The sequence below is a fragment of the Passer domesticus genome, chromosome 27 (assembly GCF_036417665.1).
Source record: "Passer domesticus isolate bPasDom1 chromosome 27, bPasDom1.hap1, whole genome shotgun sequence".
Classification (NCBI taxonomy): domain Eukaryota; kingdom Metazoa; phylum Chordata; class Aves; order Passeriformes; family Passeridae; genus Passer; species Passer domesticus.
Window position 1 is genome coordinate 3,603,930 of NC_087500.1, and position 18,674 is coordinate 3,622,603.

Here is an 18,674-nt window from a genome sequence, read left to right on the forward strand (position 1 = left end):
AAAAACTACATATAGGTTTCAGCTTGCCTGTTTCAGAGTAGGTCAAAAAGATAAAAAAGGAGTTGAGAATAAACAAGGACACAAGCTAGATATGATAGCATTATACAAGAGTTAGAGAACTGCACTGTGTGTATAGCAAACATGAAATAACCACCTATACACCTCATTGCGTTGTAATTAAAAACCCAATGTACCATGGAGTGTGAGAATTACTAATTGCCCAGGTGCAGGGAGGGCGTGGGGAAGAAGAAAATGATGAGGATTGCCTGAGGCTCTGAGTGGAAAGGGCCTGGCTCCGGTCGGTGTCATCGGGACCACTGGGGCCCCCCAGAATGGAGAGCCGGGGGGACCCGAGGGGTCCGGGGTGAGGGCATGGAGAGCCAGGGGATCCCGGCCTGAGGGAACCAGGGATACGGGGAGGTCCCGAGGGGTCCGGGGTGAGGGGACGCGGGATCCGGGGGGTCCCGGTCTCAGGGGACGGGGGATACGGGAGGGGTCCGGGGTGAGGGGACGTGGTGTCCCGGGGGCTGCAGGCTGTGGGAATGGGGATCCGGGGGGGTCCCGGGGTCTCTGGACTGAGGGCATGGAGATCCGAAGGGGTCCCGGCCTGAGGGAACTGGGGATACTGGAAAGTCCGGAGGGGTCCGGTGTGAGGGGACGCGGGATCCGGGGCTCCGGGCTGAGGGGATGGAGATTCGGGGGGTCCTGGTGGCTCCAGGCTGAGGGCATGGAGATCCAGGAGGTCCCGATGTGAGGGGACGGGGGATACGGGGAGGTCCCGAGGGGTCCGGGCTGAGGGGATGCGGTGTTCCCGGGGCTCCGGGCTGAGGTGATGCATGGGTGTCCCGGCCTGAGGGGACGGAGGATACGGGAGAGTCCCGAAGGGTCCGGGGTGTCCCGGGCGGTCCCAGGGGCTCCCAGGCTGAGGGGATGGGTATGCATGGGGGTCCCGAGTTAAGGGGGGCGGGCTGTCGTGGGGTGCCGCGCCGAGGGGAGCCGCGGTGCCTCGGCGGCTCCCGGGCGCTGCGCCGGCCGCGGTTCCCCTCACGGCGCCGCCGCCATTGCCCTGCAGCGGCGCGCTCTCTCCGCCAGGCGGCAGCGCCGCGCCCCGCCCGCCATGTCGGACAAGATGGCGGCGGCCGCGGCCTGTCCGCAGCCACAGCCCGGACCCAGCCCCGGTCCCGGTCCCGGTCCCGGTCCTGGCCCGCCGGCGGCCGAAGCGGAGCGCGGGGCCCCGCGCGGCAGCGCGGCGGACGGTGAGGCTGAGGCGGAGGAGTTCGGGTGCCCGGCGCACTGCTCCGACCTGGCCTGGCGGCAGAACGAGCAGCGCCGCCACGGCCTGTACTGCGACATCACGCTGGCTTTCGGCGGCGCGGGCATGGCCCGCGAGTACCGGGCGCACCGGTCCGTCCTGGCCGCCGCCACCGAATACTTCACGCCGCTGCTCTCGGGAGGGTTCGCGGAGTCGCGCTCGGGTCGCGTGGAGCTGCAGAAGTGGAGCTCGGAGGGCGGCCCCGACCCCGACACGGTGGAGGCCGTTATCGGTTTCATGTACACCGGCACCATCCGCGTGAGCCCCGGCAACGTCCATGAGGTGCTGGAGATGGCGGACAGGTAAGTGCGGCCCTGGCGGGGGCTGGCGGGGACCGGGCCACAGCATCAGAGGATCACAGACTGGTTTGGGTTGGAAGGGACCGTAGAATTCATCGCGTTCCACTGTCCCAGGTTGCTCCAAGCCCCGTCCATCCTAGCCTGGAACACCTCCAGGGATGTAAAACTCCCTTGTTTGTCCTGCAGGTTTCTGCTGACCCGGTTGAAGGACTTCTGTGGAGAGTTTCTGAAGAAGAAGCTGAACCTCTCCAACTGTGTGGCGGTTCACAGCTTGGCCCACATGTATTCCCTGAATCAGCTGGCCCTCAAAGCGCAGGATATGATCAGGAGAAACTTCCACAAAGTCATCCAAGATGAGGAGTTCTACACTTTGCCGTTTCACCTTGTCCGGGACTGGCTCTCAGACTCGGAGATCACGGTGGACTCTGAAGAAATCCTCTTTGAGACTGTTTTGAAGTGGGTTCAGAAAAATCCCGAGGAAAGAGAGAGGTACTTTGAAGACCTCTTTAAGCTGCTACGATTGTCTCAGATGAAACCCACGTACCTGACCCGCCACGTCAAGTCCGAGCGGCTGGTGTCGAGCAGCGAGGCCTGCGTGAAGCTGGTGTCCGAGGCCGTGGAGAGCCATGCCCTGCGCTCTGAGAACCTGCAGGCCGGGAACCTGCAGCACCCGGCCTGCCCCGCCGCGCTGCTGCCGCGCTTCGGCCAGAACATGGACGTCATCATGGTCATCGGCGGCGTGTCCGAGGGCGGCGACTACCTGAGCGAGTGCGTGGGCTACTTCATCGACGAGGACAGGTGGGTCAACCTGCCTCACATCCACAACCACCTGGACGGGCACGCCGTGGCCGTGACGGAGTCCTACGTGTACGTGGCTGGCTCCATGGAACCGGGCTTTGCCAAGACTGTGGAGAGGTACAACCCAAACAGAAACATCTGGGAGCAGGTTTCAAACCTCATCACCAGGAAGCATTCCTTTGGCCTTACTGAAGTGAAAGGCAACTTGTACAGTATTGGTGGACACGGCAATTTCAGTCCAGGCTTTAAAGATGTGGCCATTTATAACCCTGAGCAGGACAAATGGCTGAACCTGGAGTCGGCGCCGAAGATCCTGCGGGATGTCAAAGCTGTCTCTGTGGAGGACCGCTACGTGTACGTGGCCGCCCGCACCCCGGTGGACAGCGACAGCGAGGACGGGCTCAGGGCTGTTATTATCAGATACGATGCTGAAACCAGGCAGTGGCAGGACGTGGAGTCCCTGCCCCTCATCGACAACTACTGCTCTTTCCAGATGTCTGTTGCCAGCACCAACTTCTACCACACGGCATCGTGCTGCCCCAAGAGTTACCCCATAGACAACGAGGAGGCCAAGGGGAAGATCTCCAGCAGGGCCTCGGATGAAATCCTGGAATCCTTGCCCCCCGAGGTCCTGAGCATTGAAGGAGCAGCTATTTGTTACTACAAGGATGACGTGTTCATCATTGGGGGGTGGAAGAACAGCGATGACATTGACAAGCAGTACAGGAAGGAGGCCTATCGCTACTGCGCCGAGCGGAAGCGCTGGATGCTCCTGCCCCCAATGCCACAGCCCCGCTGCAGAGCCACTGCCTGCCACGTGAGAATCCCCTTCAGGTGCCTGCAGGGAACACAGAGGTACCCCATGCCACAAAATCTCATGTGGCAAAAAGATAGAATAAGGCAGATGCAGGAAAGGCAGATGCAGGAGATACACCGATACTCCCTGAGCTTACGGAGGATGCCGCGCTCCCAGATCGAGTGCTAGTGTCTGCACATCACTCCTGATGAGCCTAGGAAATAAACCCATTTGTTAGGCTTGATGTGTCTTTATAAGACATGAGGGTGTGGATTTGATTTGATGCATCAAACCAGCATCTGTTGTGTACTGAAAATTCAGAAGCTCAGAAGTTGAGGGTGGGTGGGAATTGAGACACTCCATGAATCCAGCAGTATTCCTTAATGATACCCAGGGAGAAGCTGTAGCCTGTATCGGGCTGTGAAATGTCTCTGGGAGCATTAAGCCTGTTATTTCTTTCCTCAGATCTTTGGTTCCAAGGATTTCTGTAGAGTTAGTCTCTAACAGTTCTGCTTGGAAAATCAAAGATCTCTCTCTTAATAATTTAGTGGTTACATTTGTGTGTGCTTGAAAGCACCTGTTTCATTTGCACTTATCTCTTGACATTCCTTTGATTCTCTCCTCAGTGACTAAACTTCACAGGATTGGTGTTGGTGTACTTGGCTTTCCCAAGCTGGAGGCAAGTGCAATAGTTCTGTATGAAACAAAAGCACAATCTTTCTTTATGAAATTACTTCAGGATGTTTCTATGTGTATTAAATATTTTGTATTTGTGTTGTAGAGAGGCTGCAGAGTTTGTTTATAAATGGATGATTGGTTGGACACAAGACACTTGCTAAAAGAGAGCTTGAGGCAGTGGATTTTTTTTTTTTTCAGGTATATTTGCAGGTTTGAGTCTGTCTGTGACTCAAGAATTTGGGTCAGCAGTCTGAGCAAAGGAGTGACACCTGGCCATGAGCCACCCACCCACACTGGCTGCTCAGTTCTGTCAGAGTGGATCAGTGAGGGTGGGATTATTTCATGGGAATATAGTGAAACCTGAGCTACTCGTAGGTCTTTTCTCAAATGTTGCACCTTTTAGTTCTAGTGAAAAGTGATGAAAGAGCCCCTGCTGTTCCAGCCTCTCTCTGACAATCAGAAGCCTTTGCCCTCCTGTGCTGTCCCGGGGGACTCCCAGCAGCTGTGCTCAGCTCTGTACCAAGCTGGCAGTGTGCTCTGCAGGGGGAGAGCTGGCCTTTCAGAGTCTCCAGGTAGCTGAATTTCCCCACTTGCTGTGAGGCTGAGATTGAAGCTCATTTAAACACCTTTTGGCATTTTGAGGTGGCTGTACATGCAAGTGCCCTGGTTGGCTCTGGATGCTTCCTGCTGCACTCCCAGGAAACAAAATGTGGGATAGTCCCTTTGGAGCATCCCTGCCTCTCTGTCCCACTGAACACTCCTTCTCCCCAGTCCAAGAAGCTCCAGGACCCTTTCATTTACCAACAGTTTCAGTGCATACTTCCTACCTCCTTTTCTCCCCATCCTTCCCTTCTTTTGAATGTTCCAGGTTTTTCCATGCAGTCTTAACTCAGGATCTTAGGGAAGGGAATGGGAGGAGTAACCTGGGTATTACAAAATTTGTGTAGACAAACCTTTCTGGAAAATCTGTTACTGTTCTTGGTTCGTTGATGATTTGCTGGTGGTTTTGCTGTGGGTGAGTTCTTTGCAAAGAACTTTTAACCAATTTGGGGTTTGTTTTGGTCTTAATTGTTCTGCTTCCTGAGCTGCTGCTTCTCCTTTTCCAGTTCAACAGGCAGCCCAGATCATATCTGAAACTTGGGGTAAGTCTTTCCACCACTCAGTGTGTAAAGGTTTCTCTGATGTGTACATCCCTTAATGCTCCACTCTGTGGTTCGTGGGCCACTTTGATATCAGCAATTTGTCTGTTTGTGAGAGAGTCTCCAGCCTTAGTTAAAAAAAAAAAACTACCAAAATTGAAATTCTGAACAGTTTTTCTTGGTTTACTCCTCTGTGGTAACCATGTTTTATTTTCTTTGCCTGTTTGGTTGTTGGGGCAGGTGAAGTCTATGCTACTGGCTTCATGCAAGAGGAAATAGGTGAGTTGAAGGTGATGTTTGCAGGTTTGACTGTTCCCAGAGAGCTGCTGCAGGCTTGTAAGCTGGGGGTTGATCCATGGAGTCTTGCTCCTGGACTCTTGCAGCTCTGGCTGGAGTAGGTGCAGAATTGCTGCTCCTGCAGCAGTTTTTGATAAAGTGCAAATGCCTCTGGTGCTGAATCCATCAATGTAACAGCAGTTTGTGGGAGCTGATTTTAAGATGCTTTCCCAGACTTTGCACCAAAGCAATGGAGAGGAGTTCACGTCCTCCACCCTGCAGAACGAGCTGGCAGGATTTAACAGGCAGTTGGACAGTGGCTGGTCACCACCACAGCTCTCTCCAAGCTCTCTTGTAGTCTGTCATCAAATACAGACAATTTGTAGGGAGAAACACCAAGATGGTTCTTTCAGTTGGAACGGGAGCTGAATATTTAATGCATGGCACTGTGCAACAAAGAGGCAAGAACAAACCTTGATTTTTGCTTTTTCTAAGCAAAAATTGATATTGCAATTCCCAGGAGGACTTTGGGCTGATGGACAAGCTGTGGCATTTACTCAAAGCACTCCCCTCAGAGCCAGAGTGAGCCCATCCCTGGACAGGTAACCCGTGTGTGCCAGCCGCATGCTGTGTGTGCCTGCTGTCCCTCCATGTGCCTGGGGTGGGGCCTGGCAGCAGCTCAGGCTGTTCTCAGTGTTTGCTCTGCCACTCCAGGGATAGTTTAAAGCAGTTGGGGTTTTTTAGCCTTGAATCCCAGGGGATCAGTGGCACAGATGTGGTTTGTGACTTAGGTCAAATAATCCATTGCATCACATGAGGTGTTGGGAGAATTGCATTCGTGGCTCTGGCTGCAGTTTAGCCCACAAGCCTGTGAATCCATAACAATTTCCTTGTGCCCTTGACCACGATATCTTGCTGGGTGTTTATCAAATGATCCCATAAACAAAAGCCTGGGAGTGCCTCCCGTGTGTTTCTGGAGGCTGGTCAGCTGCCAGCAGGATCCCAGTGTGTGTTCAGTAAGGGTGAGAAGGCTGGCTGCTGCCTCACTGAGGGAAAAGAACCTTGGGGGCAGTTTTCCTCCTCCTCAGGACAATCACACCTCTACACCTGTCCTGATTCCTGCCACCAAACACGTGTCACGTCCTGGCTTTCTGTTCACAGTACCAGTGGCACCTGCCAGGTGCTGGTGATCAGTAACTCCCAGGGGCCATGTGTGTACATAATATTTTATAACTACCTGGATACTCCATTAGTAGCCAGGGGTTGTGTTTTTAATGACTCCTCTGCACATAGTGGGAGTCCATTCCAGAGATGAAGCAAACAGCCCGATGTTACATGTGCTGTGAACAGCTGTACCCAGCATTCTGCTTGACTATTGCAATGACATTTTTCTCCATTACAGTAAATGTTAAAATCCAAACTCTTGGATCATCTTGTGTGTTGTGAAATACTCTGGTGGCTGAAAACAAACCCAGTCCCAAGGAATTAGAACTTTTTATGTTCTTAATACAGCCTTGTAACAGGATGTTGTAACATCCCGTGGGCTTTGAAAAGCAAGTGTAAAGAAAGTGGTCTGTGGCTTGGATTTATTTTCAGCTCTCTCCACCTTAGGTTGGGCTACAAATCCAATCTCCCATTTCATAGTCCTGGATGAAATCTGATAAAAAAGGTGCTCTTGAGGATCTAACCCTGTTACTAATATGAATGTAGAGTGTGGAACTAACGAGCTGTTTGATGACCATTAATAGTCAGATTCTCCTCGTGGGTCCATGTCACTGTGGGTTGCAGCAGCTCTGTTCTCCTGTCATTAACAGAGGGACAGAAGTTTCCTGGGGAGCAGCACTCCTGTCCTTACCTGTGAGGTAAAGTAGTGTGTGTCATAGGCCCTTTGAAACAGACCCTGCTGTCCTGTTCTTGACCTTAAATACACTGTACTAAAGTTTATTGTAAGAGGTGAATTAATGAAAATAAACCTTTTATTTCTCTAGCATTCTGTTGTGCTTTTGATTTTTTTAAAGTTGATGTATAGGGTGTGGCTGATACTCACATTGGGTAGTGCTGTTGAGTGAAAATTTGAAATCCCAATGATCCTTTTGGCCTGTTACAATTATTTCTATTTTAGAACAAGAGAACATTCTCCCTTGCTGCCACGGGGACTGTATCACCTAAAGAGGACTATTTACCCAGGCGTCCAGTGATGGGATGCTCAGAAGACTTTATTAGATACGCAGAACTATTTACACAAGCATCCAATGATGGCTGATCACAACACTCCTAGCTAAGGGGAACTATTTACAACGGCGAGCTCCGAGTTGAGCTGGTGAACAAGATGTCCATGGAGGAGCTGTGCTGGTAGTAGTGTTGCCTGGCGATGTATTCCATGACGTTGGAGAGTCCTGGCACCACGCAGCAGCTGACGGCGCTGCGGGTGATGCCCATGCTGTGGGCATCGTACCACTCGTTGGTGTCCTCCTCGTAGCACTCGGTGGCAACGGTGGTGCTGAACCCATTGAAGCCCCCCACCACGAACAACAGGCCGTCCATCACCTCGATGCCAAAGTTGCTGCGTGGGTTTAGCATGGAGGGCACGGCGTGCCAGGCGTTGGCGATGGGGTTGTAGGCTTCCACGCTCTGCAGCCGGCTGTTCCCATCAAACCCTCCGACCTGTGAATGCCAAAGGGACAGAGCTTGGAAAGGTGTTCCTCAGGCAGGTGCTGGCAGGCAGAGTGAGGTGGGAGCTGCTCCTGCCTCCCTGGCTGCAGTCTGAGCGTGGCAGCACAAGATCTCCCAACATGGCTCTTGCTTATTGCTCCCTGCTCTCCGAGGAGCTTTCCAAAGCATTTTATGCAACTGTCAATTTTGACATTTCTCCAGAGGCTGGATGCAGTTCATGGAGAGGATAAACTGGATGAGCAGACCCAAGTCCCTGCTCTGTGCTGCTGGTGCTGTTGGCACCAGCAGAAATTACATTCTTTGCTGCAGCTGTTTAAACATTGCCAGACACCCTTTTTGTACCCAAAAATGTGTGATGGGTGATAACGCCCTCAGGAAGTGCATCAACCATTCTGGCTCTGACTTCCCTAAACCTCACACAACCACATGGCCACCCTGGAGGTCTGGGAGCTGCAGGCACCCCAGGAGTGCAGTGCTGGGTGGTGTTGGCCCTTACCGCGTACACCTGGTTCCCGTAGGCCATCACCCCCACTCCGCTCCTCCTGCTGCTCATTGGGGCGATCAGGGACCACTGGTTTGTGGTGGGGTTGAACACTTCAGCTGAGCTGAGGCACTGATCACCGTCAAACCCACCACAGATGTACACCTGGGGACAGGAGAGGTGTGAATGGCGTGGTTAGACCCTTGGTGGTGTCGAAGAGGAAATGAATGGTGAAGCAGGATTTTTGGGGTGTTGTGTTTTAGAGTGGGAATGGTCATCCTGGATTCAAAGTAGCAGCAGTGCAAAGAGTTGATGCCAGCAAGATTTCTACTCTTGATTTTCCAAGCTGCATTAAGCAGACAGGCCTGGTATTGCACCTATGGCCAGGAAAAGGGCTGTTGGGCACCAGGTTGGCAGCAGCTCTGCAAGAGTTTTTGTACCCCTGGTCACTGCCACACCAGGCAGGCTGCTTTATATCTGTAGCTCCAGGATTTAGTGAACTGTTATGAATTTAAATGTTACAAATTTAGTGGAGGTTTATGTGAACTTTCTTCATGCTACGACCCCACCTTCTCTTAGCTGGGGTTAGTTTACCTTTCCATTCAGCGTGGTTGCACTGGCGTCGCTCCTCTGCTCGTGCATGGGGGTGATCAGGGTCCACTGGTTGGTGTCTGGGTCATACCGCTCTGCTGTGTTGAGCCTCATGTACCCATCAAACCCTCCCATGGCATAGATGAAGTTGTCCACAACGGTGACGCTGACGTAGCAGCGCCGTGAGTGCATGGGCGCTACCTGCTGCCACGTCTTCTGGAGGGGATCAAACCTTTTGACGATGTTGAAATAATCTGTGCCATCGAATCCACCGATAACGTAGACGTGGCCTTTCAAATAAGCCGAGCCGTGGTAGGCAACGGGGCTCTCCTGCTCCCAGGGGATGTTCAGCCACTTGTCAGTGCGGCCGTCGTAGGTCTCGATGGCGCTGGTGGCGCCGCCCCCGCTCCAGCCGCCGATGGCAAAGAGGATGGCATAGGGCAGGCGTGGCCGGGTGAGCGGGTTGGCGTTGACTGAGGAACTCTGGCCGTAGGAGTTCAGGTCGTAGATTTCGGACAGGGCACTGATGATGAGATCTTTGCAGTTGGCATTGTCTTTCACGTACTCGTGAGCTTTGACGTTGTTCATGAAGTAGTCGGATTGTAGGAGTGCCAGTCGAACCTGAAACACGCAAGGAGGAGGTTGGAGCACTGACAGTGATGGTTTCCCCCTCGGAAGCCTTTGGGGACAGCTCCAAAGCTGCGCTGCACCCACCTTGCTGAGCAAGCAGGCGATGTGCTGCCTCCTGTTCTGCGGGTCATGAGCGATCCACCTCAGCACAGCCTCAAACACGGCTTCTTCTCGCCGCACGTTGAGCTCATCCTTCTCAATGATGTGTGCCAGCTCCTCGGCAGAGAGGTCTAGGAACTCCTCGGACACCTGGGACACCTCCTCGAAGTGGTGCAGGATGTACACGCAGGCAGCTGCGCGCAGGTCGGGGCAGTGGTAATAGTCAGTGAGTCTGCAAATGCCAATGCAATTCTCAAAGCACAGCCTGGAACTGAGGAACTCACAGCACAGGCTGACGATGCCCATGACATTGAACTGATCTGCTGCAGCTAGCAAACTCTCAACATTGTCCTCTGTGATCGGTACTGTCCCAGTGTAGGCGTAGTTGATGATGAGACCCATCATTTCAGCTGAAATGCCAGGGATTTGATAGACCATCTTGTCTGCGCTGTCCCAGTTGGTAAACAGAGTCCTGAAAACATGGTGTTGCTGTGTTAAACCCTGCTCCTGAATCCCCTGTGCTTCCCGTGCCTCCAGGGCACCAATTTTGGCCCTGGTAGGAGCCATTCTGGAAGGGCCCCATGGTTTATTGATTAATGATTTACTTGCTGGTTGTTTGAAAAAGGAGACACAGCCTCTGGAGCATACCAGAGCTGGAGGCAGCAGGGGCTTTCACCTGAGAGGAGCAGAGGGGCAGAATCCCCCCACTGCCTGCTGCCCACGCTGTGGGGATGAGCCCAGGACAATGGGGGGTTTCAGTGCACACAGCCAGGGCATGTTCAGCCTCTCACCCACCAGCACCCCAAGTCCTTTTCCCCAGGGCTGCTCTCAATCCATTCATCCCCCATCCCAAATTGACACTGGGACGGGGTTTCCCCAGCCCAGGTGCAGCACCAGCACTTGGTCTTGGACCCCAGAGAGTCACAGGGTGTGGGGGAGGCAAAGCTGGGCCAGGCTGGCCAGGCTCCAGCCCTGCACTGGGTCTGGGGCTCCTCCGACACCACTGCCAAGAGCCACTGATATGTGGATTGATCCTGGTGTCCAGGGAGGTGTGAGGACTGTGAGAAATCACTTGGTGAGGAGTTCAGGGCAGGTGGAAGTCCTGGAGAAGTGCCGAGGTGGGGTGACCTCAGTCAGGGCATAGTGTTTGTCCCCATCCCCTTGTGCTTCCAGGACTGACCTGAAGTAGATACTGCAGCAAGAGAGGATGAGCTTGTGAGCCTTGAATTCCACCCCATCCACACTGATGATCACATCACAGAATCTCCCTTCCAGGCGGAGTTCATTGGAGATGCTGCAACTCCTATCGCTCATCTTCCTCTCCATGGTGGAGGATGAATATTTGGTAGGTGCCAAGCTATCCCGCAGGTTGGAGCCAGAGGCAGTGGACCTTGCTGAGGTGTGTGGAGCACTCTGGTGTTGTCCCCAAACATCCAGCACTGAACCCCCTTGCTGGTTCTGGACTGTGGCCCATAATGACATCACAGATGCAGGGGTGACCCAGGCCCAGCGTTCTGTGGTTGCCCCCAGGCCTTGCTTCCCCACAGCCCGGGTTATGCTGGGCACTGTCTTGATGGAGCAGAACCAGCCACGTGCTCGATGCCCTGGCAGCCCTTCAGGAATATTTCACTGCCCATAAATGTGGGCATGAACCTCAGCTGAAGTGTCTTGTCTCGCCCAGGAGGAAGCTGAGGTACAGTCCAGCTCATGTTGGTGCTGTCACACACACTGTCCCTGCTGCTTTGTCACTGGCATTGTGCCAGGGGAGGTTTAGGTTCTATATGGGAAAAGTTGGGAATTTTTTTTTCCTGAATGGCCTGTTTAGCCCTGGCATTAAAACCCAAACTTTTGGCTCATCTTGTGTGTTGTGGAATACTCCGGTGGCTGAAAACAAACCCAGTCCCAAGGAATTAGAACTTTTTATGTTCTTAACACCGCCTTGTAACAGGATATTGTAACATCCAATGTCACGGGCTGCCGAGGGCAGTAGATCCTCATCCCTTAAAAGCCTTGTGCATGTGGGACATCGCTTAGCGGTGGCCTTGACAATGCCGGGGGATGGTTCTTTGAGGGCATTTCCCCCGCCAGCGTTCCGTGAGTCAGCGCTCAGTGTTCAGGGGCTGCGGAGCGGTTCGGTGCCGGGAGCCCTGCGGGCACGAACGACTTTTCTTTTATTTTTTAATTAAAAAAAACCCCAAATATAGATAGACAGATAGATAGATAGATAGATAGATAGATAGATAGATAGATAGATAGATAGATAGATAGATTTTTGGTTGGTTGGGGGTTTTTTGTTTTGTTTTGGGGGTTTGGTTGTTTTTTTTGTTTGTTTGGTTTTGGGTTTTTTGGGTTTTTTATTATTTTTTGTTGTTTGTTTGGGGTTTTGGGTTTTTTTTTTTTTTTTGGGGGGGGGGGGTTTGGTTTTTTTTTTGGTTTTTTTTTAGTTGCTATATCTCGCCTTCCCGGCTCGTGGCGAGGCGAGCGCAGCCGCCGCCCGGGGCCGCGGCGGGCGCGGGGCGGAGCACGGCAGCGTTCTCCGCTTCCCCGCCCGCAGCAACCGCGGAACGCGGCCCGAGCCCCGCCCGGCGGCCCCGGGCCCCGCGTTCCGGTCCCGCCCCGCGGCTGCGCGGCCCGGCCCGGAACGGAACGGAACGGAGCGGAGCGGAGCAGGATGGTGAGAGCGGGGCTGCGGCTCTCAGGGCCCGGAGGGTCTCGGTGCCCCCGGAGCTGGGGGGCTCCGGGCGGCACCGAGCGGGGTCTGTGCCTGCAGGTGCCCGAGCTGGAGAAAGGCACGGTGCGGATCCGGCAGCCCGAGCGGGTGCGCGGCATCATCCGGTCCCTGCGGGAGCAGGGGGTGGCCAAACTGCAGGTACCGGTGCTCTGTCCTTCCCCGTCCCCCGGTCCCGGCTTCTCCCGGCCCTGCAGGGAGAAGGAGAGGGAGAATCCCCCGAGCAGAGGGGTTCGGGGCTGTGGCTCCCCCCGGACCGACCTTTGGTTCCCGGTTATGAGCATGAGCTGTGCCGGTCCCCTGCTCCGCCCAGGCGGGATGGAGGCGCTCTCCGGTGCCGATAAGAGCTGCGGGGTGGGAGGGGGAGGACATCATCCGTCTGCCTCGTGGCTGCCAGCAGTGGCCACGGGAGATTAGCGGTGCTGGGTGCGCCTTCTCGCAGGTGGCAGCACCTCGGGCTCGCTCTGCGCTGGGTCACGCAGGGCTGTGCTTTCCTCCCCTCTTCCAGGTCATTTCTGACTTCGACATGACGCTGAGCAGGTTTGGTTGCAATGGCAGGCGCTGCCCCACGTCTCACAGTGAGTGCAAGCCGTTGTTTTTACTGTTGCTAGTTCTGTTTGGTTTCTGTGTTTGTGTTTGATGTGGCTCCTGTGCCCTCCTCTGCCAAGCCTGGCCGCTCTGTCCTGTCCTCCCCTCACTGCCCGGTGCCAGCTGCCCTCTGCAGGAGCCAGGAGCCAGCTGCTGGGCTGGCTGCCTTCACCCCACTGCCCACGGGCACCCAGGCTGCTGCCTGGCCAGGCCAGGGGCTCAGAGTGGGAGCCACTGCACCCCTCAGTGAGCCTGTGCTCAGGTCACGGTGTCCCCACGGCTTGTACTGGGAGCAGCCAGCACTGAGACACAGGGGAGGTGCTGCAGAAAGCCTCTTTATGATTCTGTGCTACATCATTTTATCTTCTTTGCAGATATCCTTGATACCAGCCGTGTGATCAGCGAGGATGGCAAGAAGAAGGTGGGTGCTGTGTGTGAGGCTTGGCGGCCGTTGTACCTGTCACCTGTCACTGGGAGGTCACACTGGCTGCTTTGGCAGCTCTCCCAGCTGTGGTGGCTGCCAGGATGGAGTGAGAAAGTGTCCAGGCTGCATTTCAGACAGAGGAGAAGTTAAAAAGGGAACTCGAATTTGCATGTGCAGCTGTGGGTGTTTCAGTTTGATAAGAGGAAGAAGTGAGGGTTGTTTGTACCTGCAGCACTTGGAGCGAGGTGAGGGCCAGCCAGGCTGCTGAGAGTTCCAGGTGTGCTCTGAGGGAAGCTGCTCAGTGACAGGGTTTTGGTTGTGTTTGGGAAGAGCAGTGCTTTGGAGAACTTCAGAAATGCTAGTTTTGTTTAGTCTCTTTAGACCTGATGTTCGCTTTGTTCTTTTCCCTCTGTGTGACTCTCCAGCTGAAGGATCTGCTCCACTATTACTATCCCATTGAAATAGATCCCAACCGGACCCTGGAAGAGAAACGTCCCCTCATGGTGGAGTGGTGAGTGCTGTTTGTGCTGAGACCTTGTCCTGACAACCTCTTGTCCCTGAGGGTACAGGACATGGGGCTTGAATCATCCCTGGCCTTGGCAGTGATCCCACAAGCTTTAGTTGTGACTCTGCCTGCAGCTCTGTCACTGCTGCCTTTCCCTCACCAAATACAGGTGGACCAAGGCCCATGAGCTGCTGGTGCAGCAGAAGATCCACAAAAGTGACATAGCCCAGATCGTCAGAGAGTCAGAGGCGATGCTCAGGTACCAGCTGAGGGCTGTGCTGCTGAGCTTTGGGATGGGGACGTGATGTGAGGTGCAGCTTGGGGCTGTGATGCTGAGCTTTGGGCACAGGATGTGCTGCTGAGGTTTGGGATGGGGATGTGATGTGAGGTACAGCTTGGGGCTGTGCTGCTGAGCTTTGGGATGGGGATGTGATGTGAGGTACAGCTTGGGGCTGTGCTGCTGAGCTTTGGGCTGGGGATGTGATGCTGAGGTTTGGGATGGGGATGTGATGCTGAGGTTTGGGATGGGGATGTGATGCTGAGGTTTGGGTACAGGGATGTGATGCTGAGGTACAGGCTGGGGCTGTGATGCTGAGGTACAGGCTGGGGATGTGCTGCTGAGTTTTGGGCACAGAGAGATGTGATGCTGAGGTTTGGGCACAGGATGTGCTGCTGAGGTTTGGCACGGAGATGTAATGCTGAGGTTTGGGCACAGGATGTGCTGCTGAGGTTTGGCATGGGGGTAAGATGCTCAGGTACAGCTTGGCTGCCCACAGCCCCTCTCTCCAGCCCATATAGCCAGTGCTTTGCTCACTGGTCTCCAGCCATGTGACCAGTGCCAGCCTCCCTTGCTCACTCCCTGAGGCTGAGTTCAAACTAAATCAGGGCATGAGACACAGCCTGAGCTCTCTCCTTGGCTGCAGGCTGCTCCTCCCTGCTCTGAAACCAAGCCCCTCTCTTGGGCCTTGGCAAGGAGCAGCTGAGGGGCTGGTGCTGGGCACAGCTCCCCCTTTGCAGGGCAGGGTGCAGCTCCCTCCTTCCAGCAGAGCTGTGTTCTTTGCTCTGCAACTGCCAAGCCTTATGCAGGCCCTTGGCTCAGCAGCAGGTCTCACCCACAGCACAGAAATGTTGTGCTAGAAGTTGCTGCTAAAGCTGACCTGGCAGCTGTGGCCCTAAGGCTGGCTCAGGGAGCTGGGCTCTGCCAGGCTCAGGGAGGAGATGGCTTTTCATGGAATTGTGCATGGAATTGTGTCCTGGCAGGCTGGGGCAGCCAGAGGTTGTTCTGATCATCCTCCCAAGCAGTCTGAGCTGTTGCACATCTCCCACTCGTGTGGGCAGGCTGTGCCCTGTGCCCCTGCTGATGTGCTCAGGAGATGCCAGGCAAAACCTGGGGTGCTCCATGCTCCCACAAGTGCCCACCCAGACCCCTGGGGCTCTGCCCAGGGTGTGCTGGTGCCACAGAGAGCTCCTGCTGTTTGCAGAGCTTCCCTGGGTGTTTGTTTGGGAAGTGGTGGGCAGGAGCAGGAGCTGGGCTGAGCCTGCTGCCAGCACAGGGCACCAGGCACCGCGCTGGCAGCTGCAAACACAGCCCTGTGCAATGCACACTGCTGCCCTAGGGATGGCTTCCAGGAGTTCTTTGGTCAGCTGCATAAGAACAACGTCCCCCTGTTCATCTTCTCTGCTGGAGTTGGTGATGTCCTGGAGGAGATCATCCGTCAGGCCAACGTCTTCTACTCCAATGTCAACGTGGTGTCCAACTACATGGGCTTCAGTGATGATGTGAGTCCTGGCCCTGCACCTGTGTGCTCAGGGTGGGAGGAGAGCAGTGGGGTGTGGCATTTTCTGGTCCCCTGTCGGAGGAGGAAATGATGAATCTGACTCCATATTTTTAGAAGGCATATTATATTATATTATATTATATTATATTATATTATATTATATTATATTATATTATATTATATTATATTATATTATATTATATTATATTATATTATATTATATTATATTATATTATATTATATTATATTATATTATATTATATTATATTATATTATATTATATTATATTATATTATATTATATTATATTATATTATATTATATTATATTATATTATATTATATTATATTATATTATATTATATTATATTATATTATATTATATTCTATTCTATTCTATTCTATTCTATTCTGCTATACTAAAGAATAGAGAAAGGATACTTACAGAAGGCTAAAAGATACTAATGAAAAACCTGTGACTGCTTCCAGAGTCCTGACGCAGCCTGACTGTGATTGGTCATGAAGTTAAAACAATTCACATGTTGGGTAAATAATCTCCAACCACATTCCAAAGCAGCAAAACACAGGAGAAGCAAATGAGATAGTATTGTTTTCCTTTTTTCTCTGAGGCTTCTCAGTTTTTCCTTTTTCTCTGAGGCTTCTCAGCTTCCCAGGAGAAGAAATCCTGGCAAAGGGATTTTTCAGAAAACATGAAAGTGACAGTGTGGGGCTGGGGCTGAGGACTGGGACCTGATTAACAGTGACACCATCGGGTTAAGAGCTGTCTGTCTGTCTGTCCCATGTGCTCAGGGAGTCCTCACACACTTCAAGGGGCCCCTCATCCACACCTACAACAAGAACAACACCGTGCTGCAGGGCACAGGCTACTTCCAGCAGCTGAGCACCAGGACCAGCATCATCCTGCTGGGGGACTCCATGGGCGACCTGACCATGGCTGACGGTGTTCCCAGCGTGGAGAACATCCTCAAGATTGGTTTTCTCAATGACAAGGTGGGTGACAGTTCAGTGCTTCCCTAGCAGCCTTCCCCGGGGCCAGCAGGGAGGGGCAGGAGCTGCCCCAGTGATTTGGGTGTGGAAGAGATTTGTACCAGCAGCCATGGGGTGTGTGGAGGTTTTGGGTTTCCTGCAGTCAGGATGACCCCAGAGTTCTTTTATTCCCAGCCCGATGGTCGAAGGAAGAGTTGGAATTCTTCTGCTCTGCTTCACAAGGTTGTTTATTGTCTCTTATCTAAAACATTCTTTTTCTGACCTGCAGAGGCCTGTCTGTCAGGTCTGTCAAGGGCACACTGCCTGCCCCTGGGGTGGTGTCTACATTTTGTACTATGAGTTACGTGTACTTTATTTATCATTATTTTCCAATACCTATCACCTATGTTAGACTGTCTGCCTCTATTCTAAACCAATCCAAATGTGCCAACATCACCAAGAAGATGGAAGCTAGGAAGAAGAATAGGACAACACCCAGGTCCCTCCATCTTGCCCCCTAGACCCCCTATAGTAAAATCCTCAAAACTCAACTTTTCACCCTGTGATTAATTCATTATTACTCTACTTCTGTGACTTGTGATTCTTCATACAAGGTTGGTAATTTGCTCCATGGGTTAAGATGGAAATCCCAGCCCCCTGCCAGGGGCACATGTCACCCAGGGCACCCAGAGGACCTGGGGGTGTCTGCTGAGCTCCTGCTGTGGCTGGGAAATGGTCAGGGTAGTCACTGACCCCCTTTTTGATGATGCTGACCCTCGGCTGGTTGTTCACTGCCTGGCAGGTGGAGGAGAGGAGGAGGAAGTACCTGGATTCCTACGACATTGTGCTGGAGAGCGACGAGACGCTGGAGGTGGTGAACGGGATTCTGCGGTACATCCTGGCAGAGACATGAGCTGGGGACACTGCCCCGGCTCCAGCCACGCTGCAGGCACTGGGCAGGGAGTGTCCTTCCCAGCACAGAGCTGCAGGGGACTGCTGCTGCTGGCTGGGCTCCATCCCGACCTCACCACTGCCCTCGGCCAGCCCTGGAGCAGCAGAGGTGAGGTGGGGGAAGCTTCTCCTTCCCCTTTCCCCCAGCTCTGCCTGGCTCTGCAGTTTCCCACCCAGACTGGCTCTATCCTGCTCAGACTTCATCCCACTGGGAATTCACCCCTGAGGCCACAACAAACCATTCCATGTCTCAGACAGAGATGTTCTGCACTGGCTTCAGCAGAGAGTGGAATGGAGCCAGTTTACTGAGGACAGACCCAGTTTAGATGTTCCTGCCTAAGAAAATCAGTCTCTCTCTTGTCCTGTTTTTTGTGGGCTTCAAATCTCTGGGGCTGACTCTGGTGCCAGTGCAGCCACTGGGCTGGTGTGGCCCTGCTGGCCTTCACCTCACCCAGCCCCACGTTCCCCATGGAAACCAGCAGCTCTCTGGCCTCGTGTCTCAGCTCACCCATCCCTCTTGCACCAGTACAGCTCTCACTGTGGAAAAAAGGCCCCAGAGCTCAGCTGCTGCTGCTGCCCAAAGCCAGAAGTAAGTTTGTCTGCCAGGGCTCAGAGGAGGAGGGGTGGGAATGGGGGGGAGAGGCCAGTGGCAGAATTTTGAGTTTTAAACAATATTTTACCTGACCATGTTTGTGTAATAAATTTCTGGGCTGATCCTGGGCTCTCAGAGCAGCAACAGGAAAATACCATTTTATTACTGTATAACCTCTGGTTCTGTGGGACTTTGGGAAGAGCAGATTTGTTCTCTTTTGGAATAAAACCACAATTGGCTGAAGCTGGGTCACAGCTGGTTTGTACCCAGCACGGAGGGGCTGGAGCTGCTCTGTTCCCCTGGCTGGCACTGGCAGCTGCCTCTGCTCCCCATCCCAGCAGAGCCCCCAGC

The 18,674-nt window shown here is 53.5% G+C and overlaps 3 protein-coding genes across 5 annotated transcripts; 2 read left to right on the top strand and 1 right to left on the bottom strand.

The window, feature by feature from the left end:
• The first annotated feature begins 1,102 nt into the window (after positions 1-1,102).
• Positions 1,103-7,288, top strand: KLHL11 (kelch like family member 11). Its single transcript, XM_064400173.1, has 2 exons — positions 1,103-1,614; positions 1,798-7,288. Exons 1-2 carry the CDS (start codon positions 1,118-1,120, stop codon positions 3,392-3,394), a joined length of 2,094 nt encoding a protein of 697 aa, XP_064256243.1. The 5' UTR covers positions 1,103-1,117; the 3' UTR covers positions 3,395-7,288.
• Positions 4,768-11,250, bottom strand: KLHL10 (kelch like family member 10). Of its 2 annotated transcripts, XM_064400175.1 has the most exons (6): positions 10,953-11,250; positions 10,057-10,244; positions 9,758-9,966; positions 9,047-9,664; positions 8,468-8,617; positions 4,768-7,962 (listed from the first exon to the last, which is right to left on the bottom strand). In XM_064400175.1, exons 1-6 carry the CDS (start codon positions 11,096-11,098, stop codon positions 7,591-7,593), a joined length of 1,683 nt encoding a protein of 560 aa, XP_064256245.1. In that variant the 5' UTR covers positions 11,099-11,250; the 3' UTR covers positions 4,768-7,590. The 2 variants fall into 2 exon arrangements, with proteins under 2 accessions (XP_064256245.1, XP_064256244.1); XM_064400174.1 differs by having other exon boundaries at positions 9,758-10,244.
• NT5C3B (5'-nucleotidase, cytosolic IIIB) lies at positions 11,064-18,566 on the top strand. 2 transcript variants are annotated; one of them, XM_064400178.1, is made up of 9 exons: positions 11,064-11,117; positions 12,543-12,641; positions 13,009-13,078; positions 13,463-13,509; positions 13,938-14,023; positions 14,187-14,276; positions 15,634-15,796; positions 16,604-16,804; positions 17,583-18,566. In XM_064400178.1, exons 1-9 carry the CDS (start codon positions 11,064-11,066, stop codon positions 17,691-17,693), a joined length of 921 nt encoding a protein of 306 aa, XP_064256248.1. In that variant the 3' UTR covers positions 17,694-18,566. The 2 variants fall into 2 exon arrangements, with proteins under 2 accessions (XP_064256248.1, XP_064256247.1); XM_064400177.1 differs by lacking the exon at positions 11,064-11,117 and adding an exon at positions 12,241-12,446.
• Positions 18,567-18,674: the final 108 nt, after the last annotated feature.

Coding starts and splice junctions, on each gene's coding strand:
- KLHL11 (XM_064400173.1), top strand. CDS start 1,118: ATGTCGGACAAGATGGCGGCGGCCGCGGCCTGTCCGCAGCCACAGCCC. Junction 1,615..1,797: donor GTGCTGGAGATGGCGGACAG/GTAAGTGCGGCC, acceptor TTTGTCCTGCAG/GTTTCTGCTGACCCGGTTGA.
- NT5C3B (XM_064400178.1), top strand. CDS start 11,064: ATGCTGCAACTCCTATCGCTCATCTTCCTCTCCATGGTGGAGGATGAA. Junction 15,797..16,603: donor ACATGGGCTTCAGTGATGAT/GTGAGTCCTGGC, acceptor CCATGTGCTCAG/GGAGTCCTCACACACTTCAA. Junction 16,805..17,582: donor TTGGTTTTCTCAATGACAAG/GTGGGTGACAGT, acceptor ACTGCCTGGCAG/GTGGAGGAGAGGAGGAGGAA.
- KLHL10 (XM_064400174.1), bottom strand. CDS start 11,098: ATGGAGAGGAAGATGAGCGATAGGAGTTGCAGCATCTCCAATGAACTC. Junction 9,665..9,757: donor TCGCCTGCTTGCTCAGCAAG/GTGGGTGCAGCG, acceptor TGCGTGTTTCAG/GTTCGACTGGCACTCCTACA. Junction 7,963..8,467: donor ACGGGAACCAGGTGTACGCG/GTAAGGGCCAAC, acceptor TGGCATTCACAG/GTCGGAGGGTTTGATGGGAA.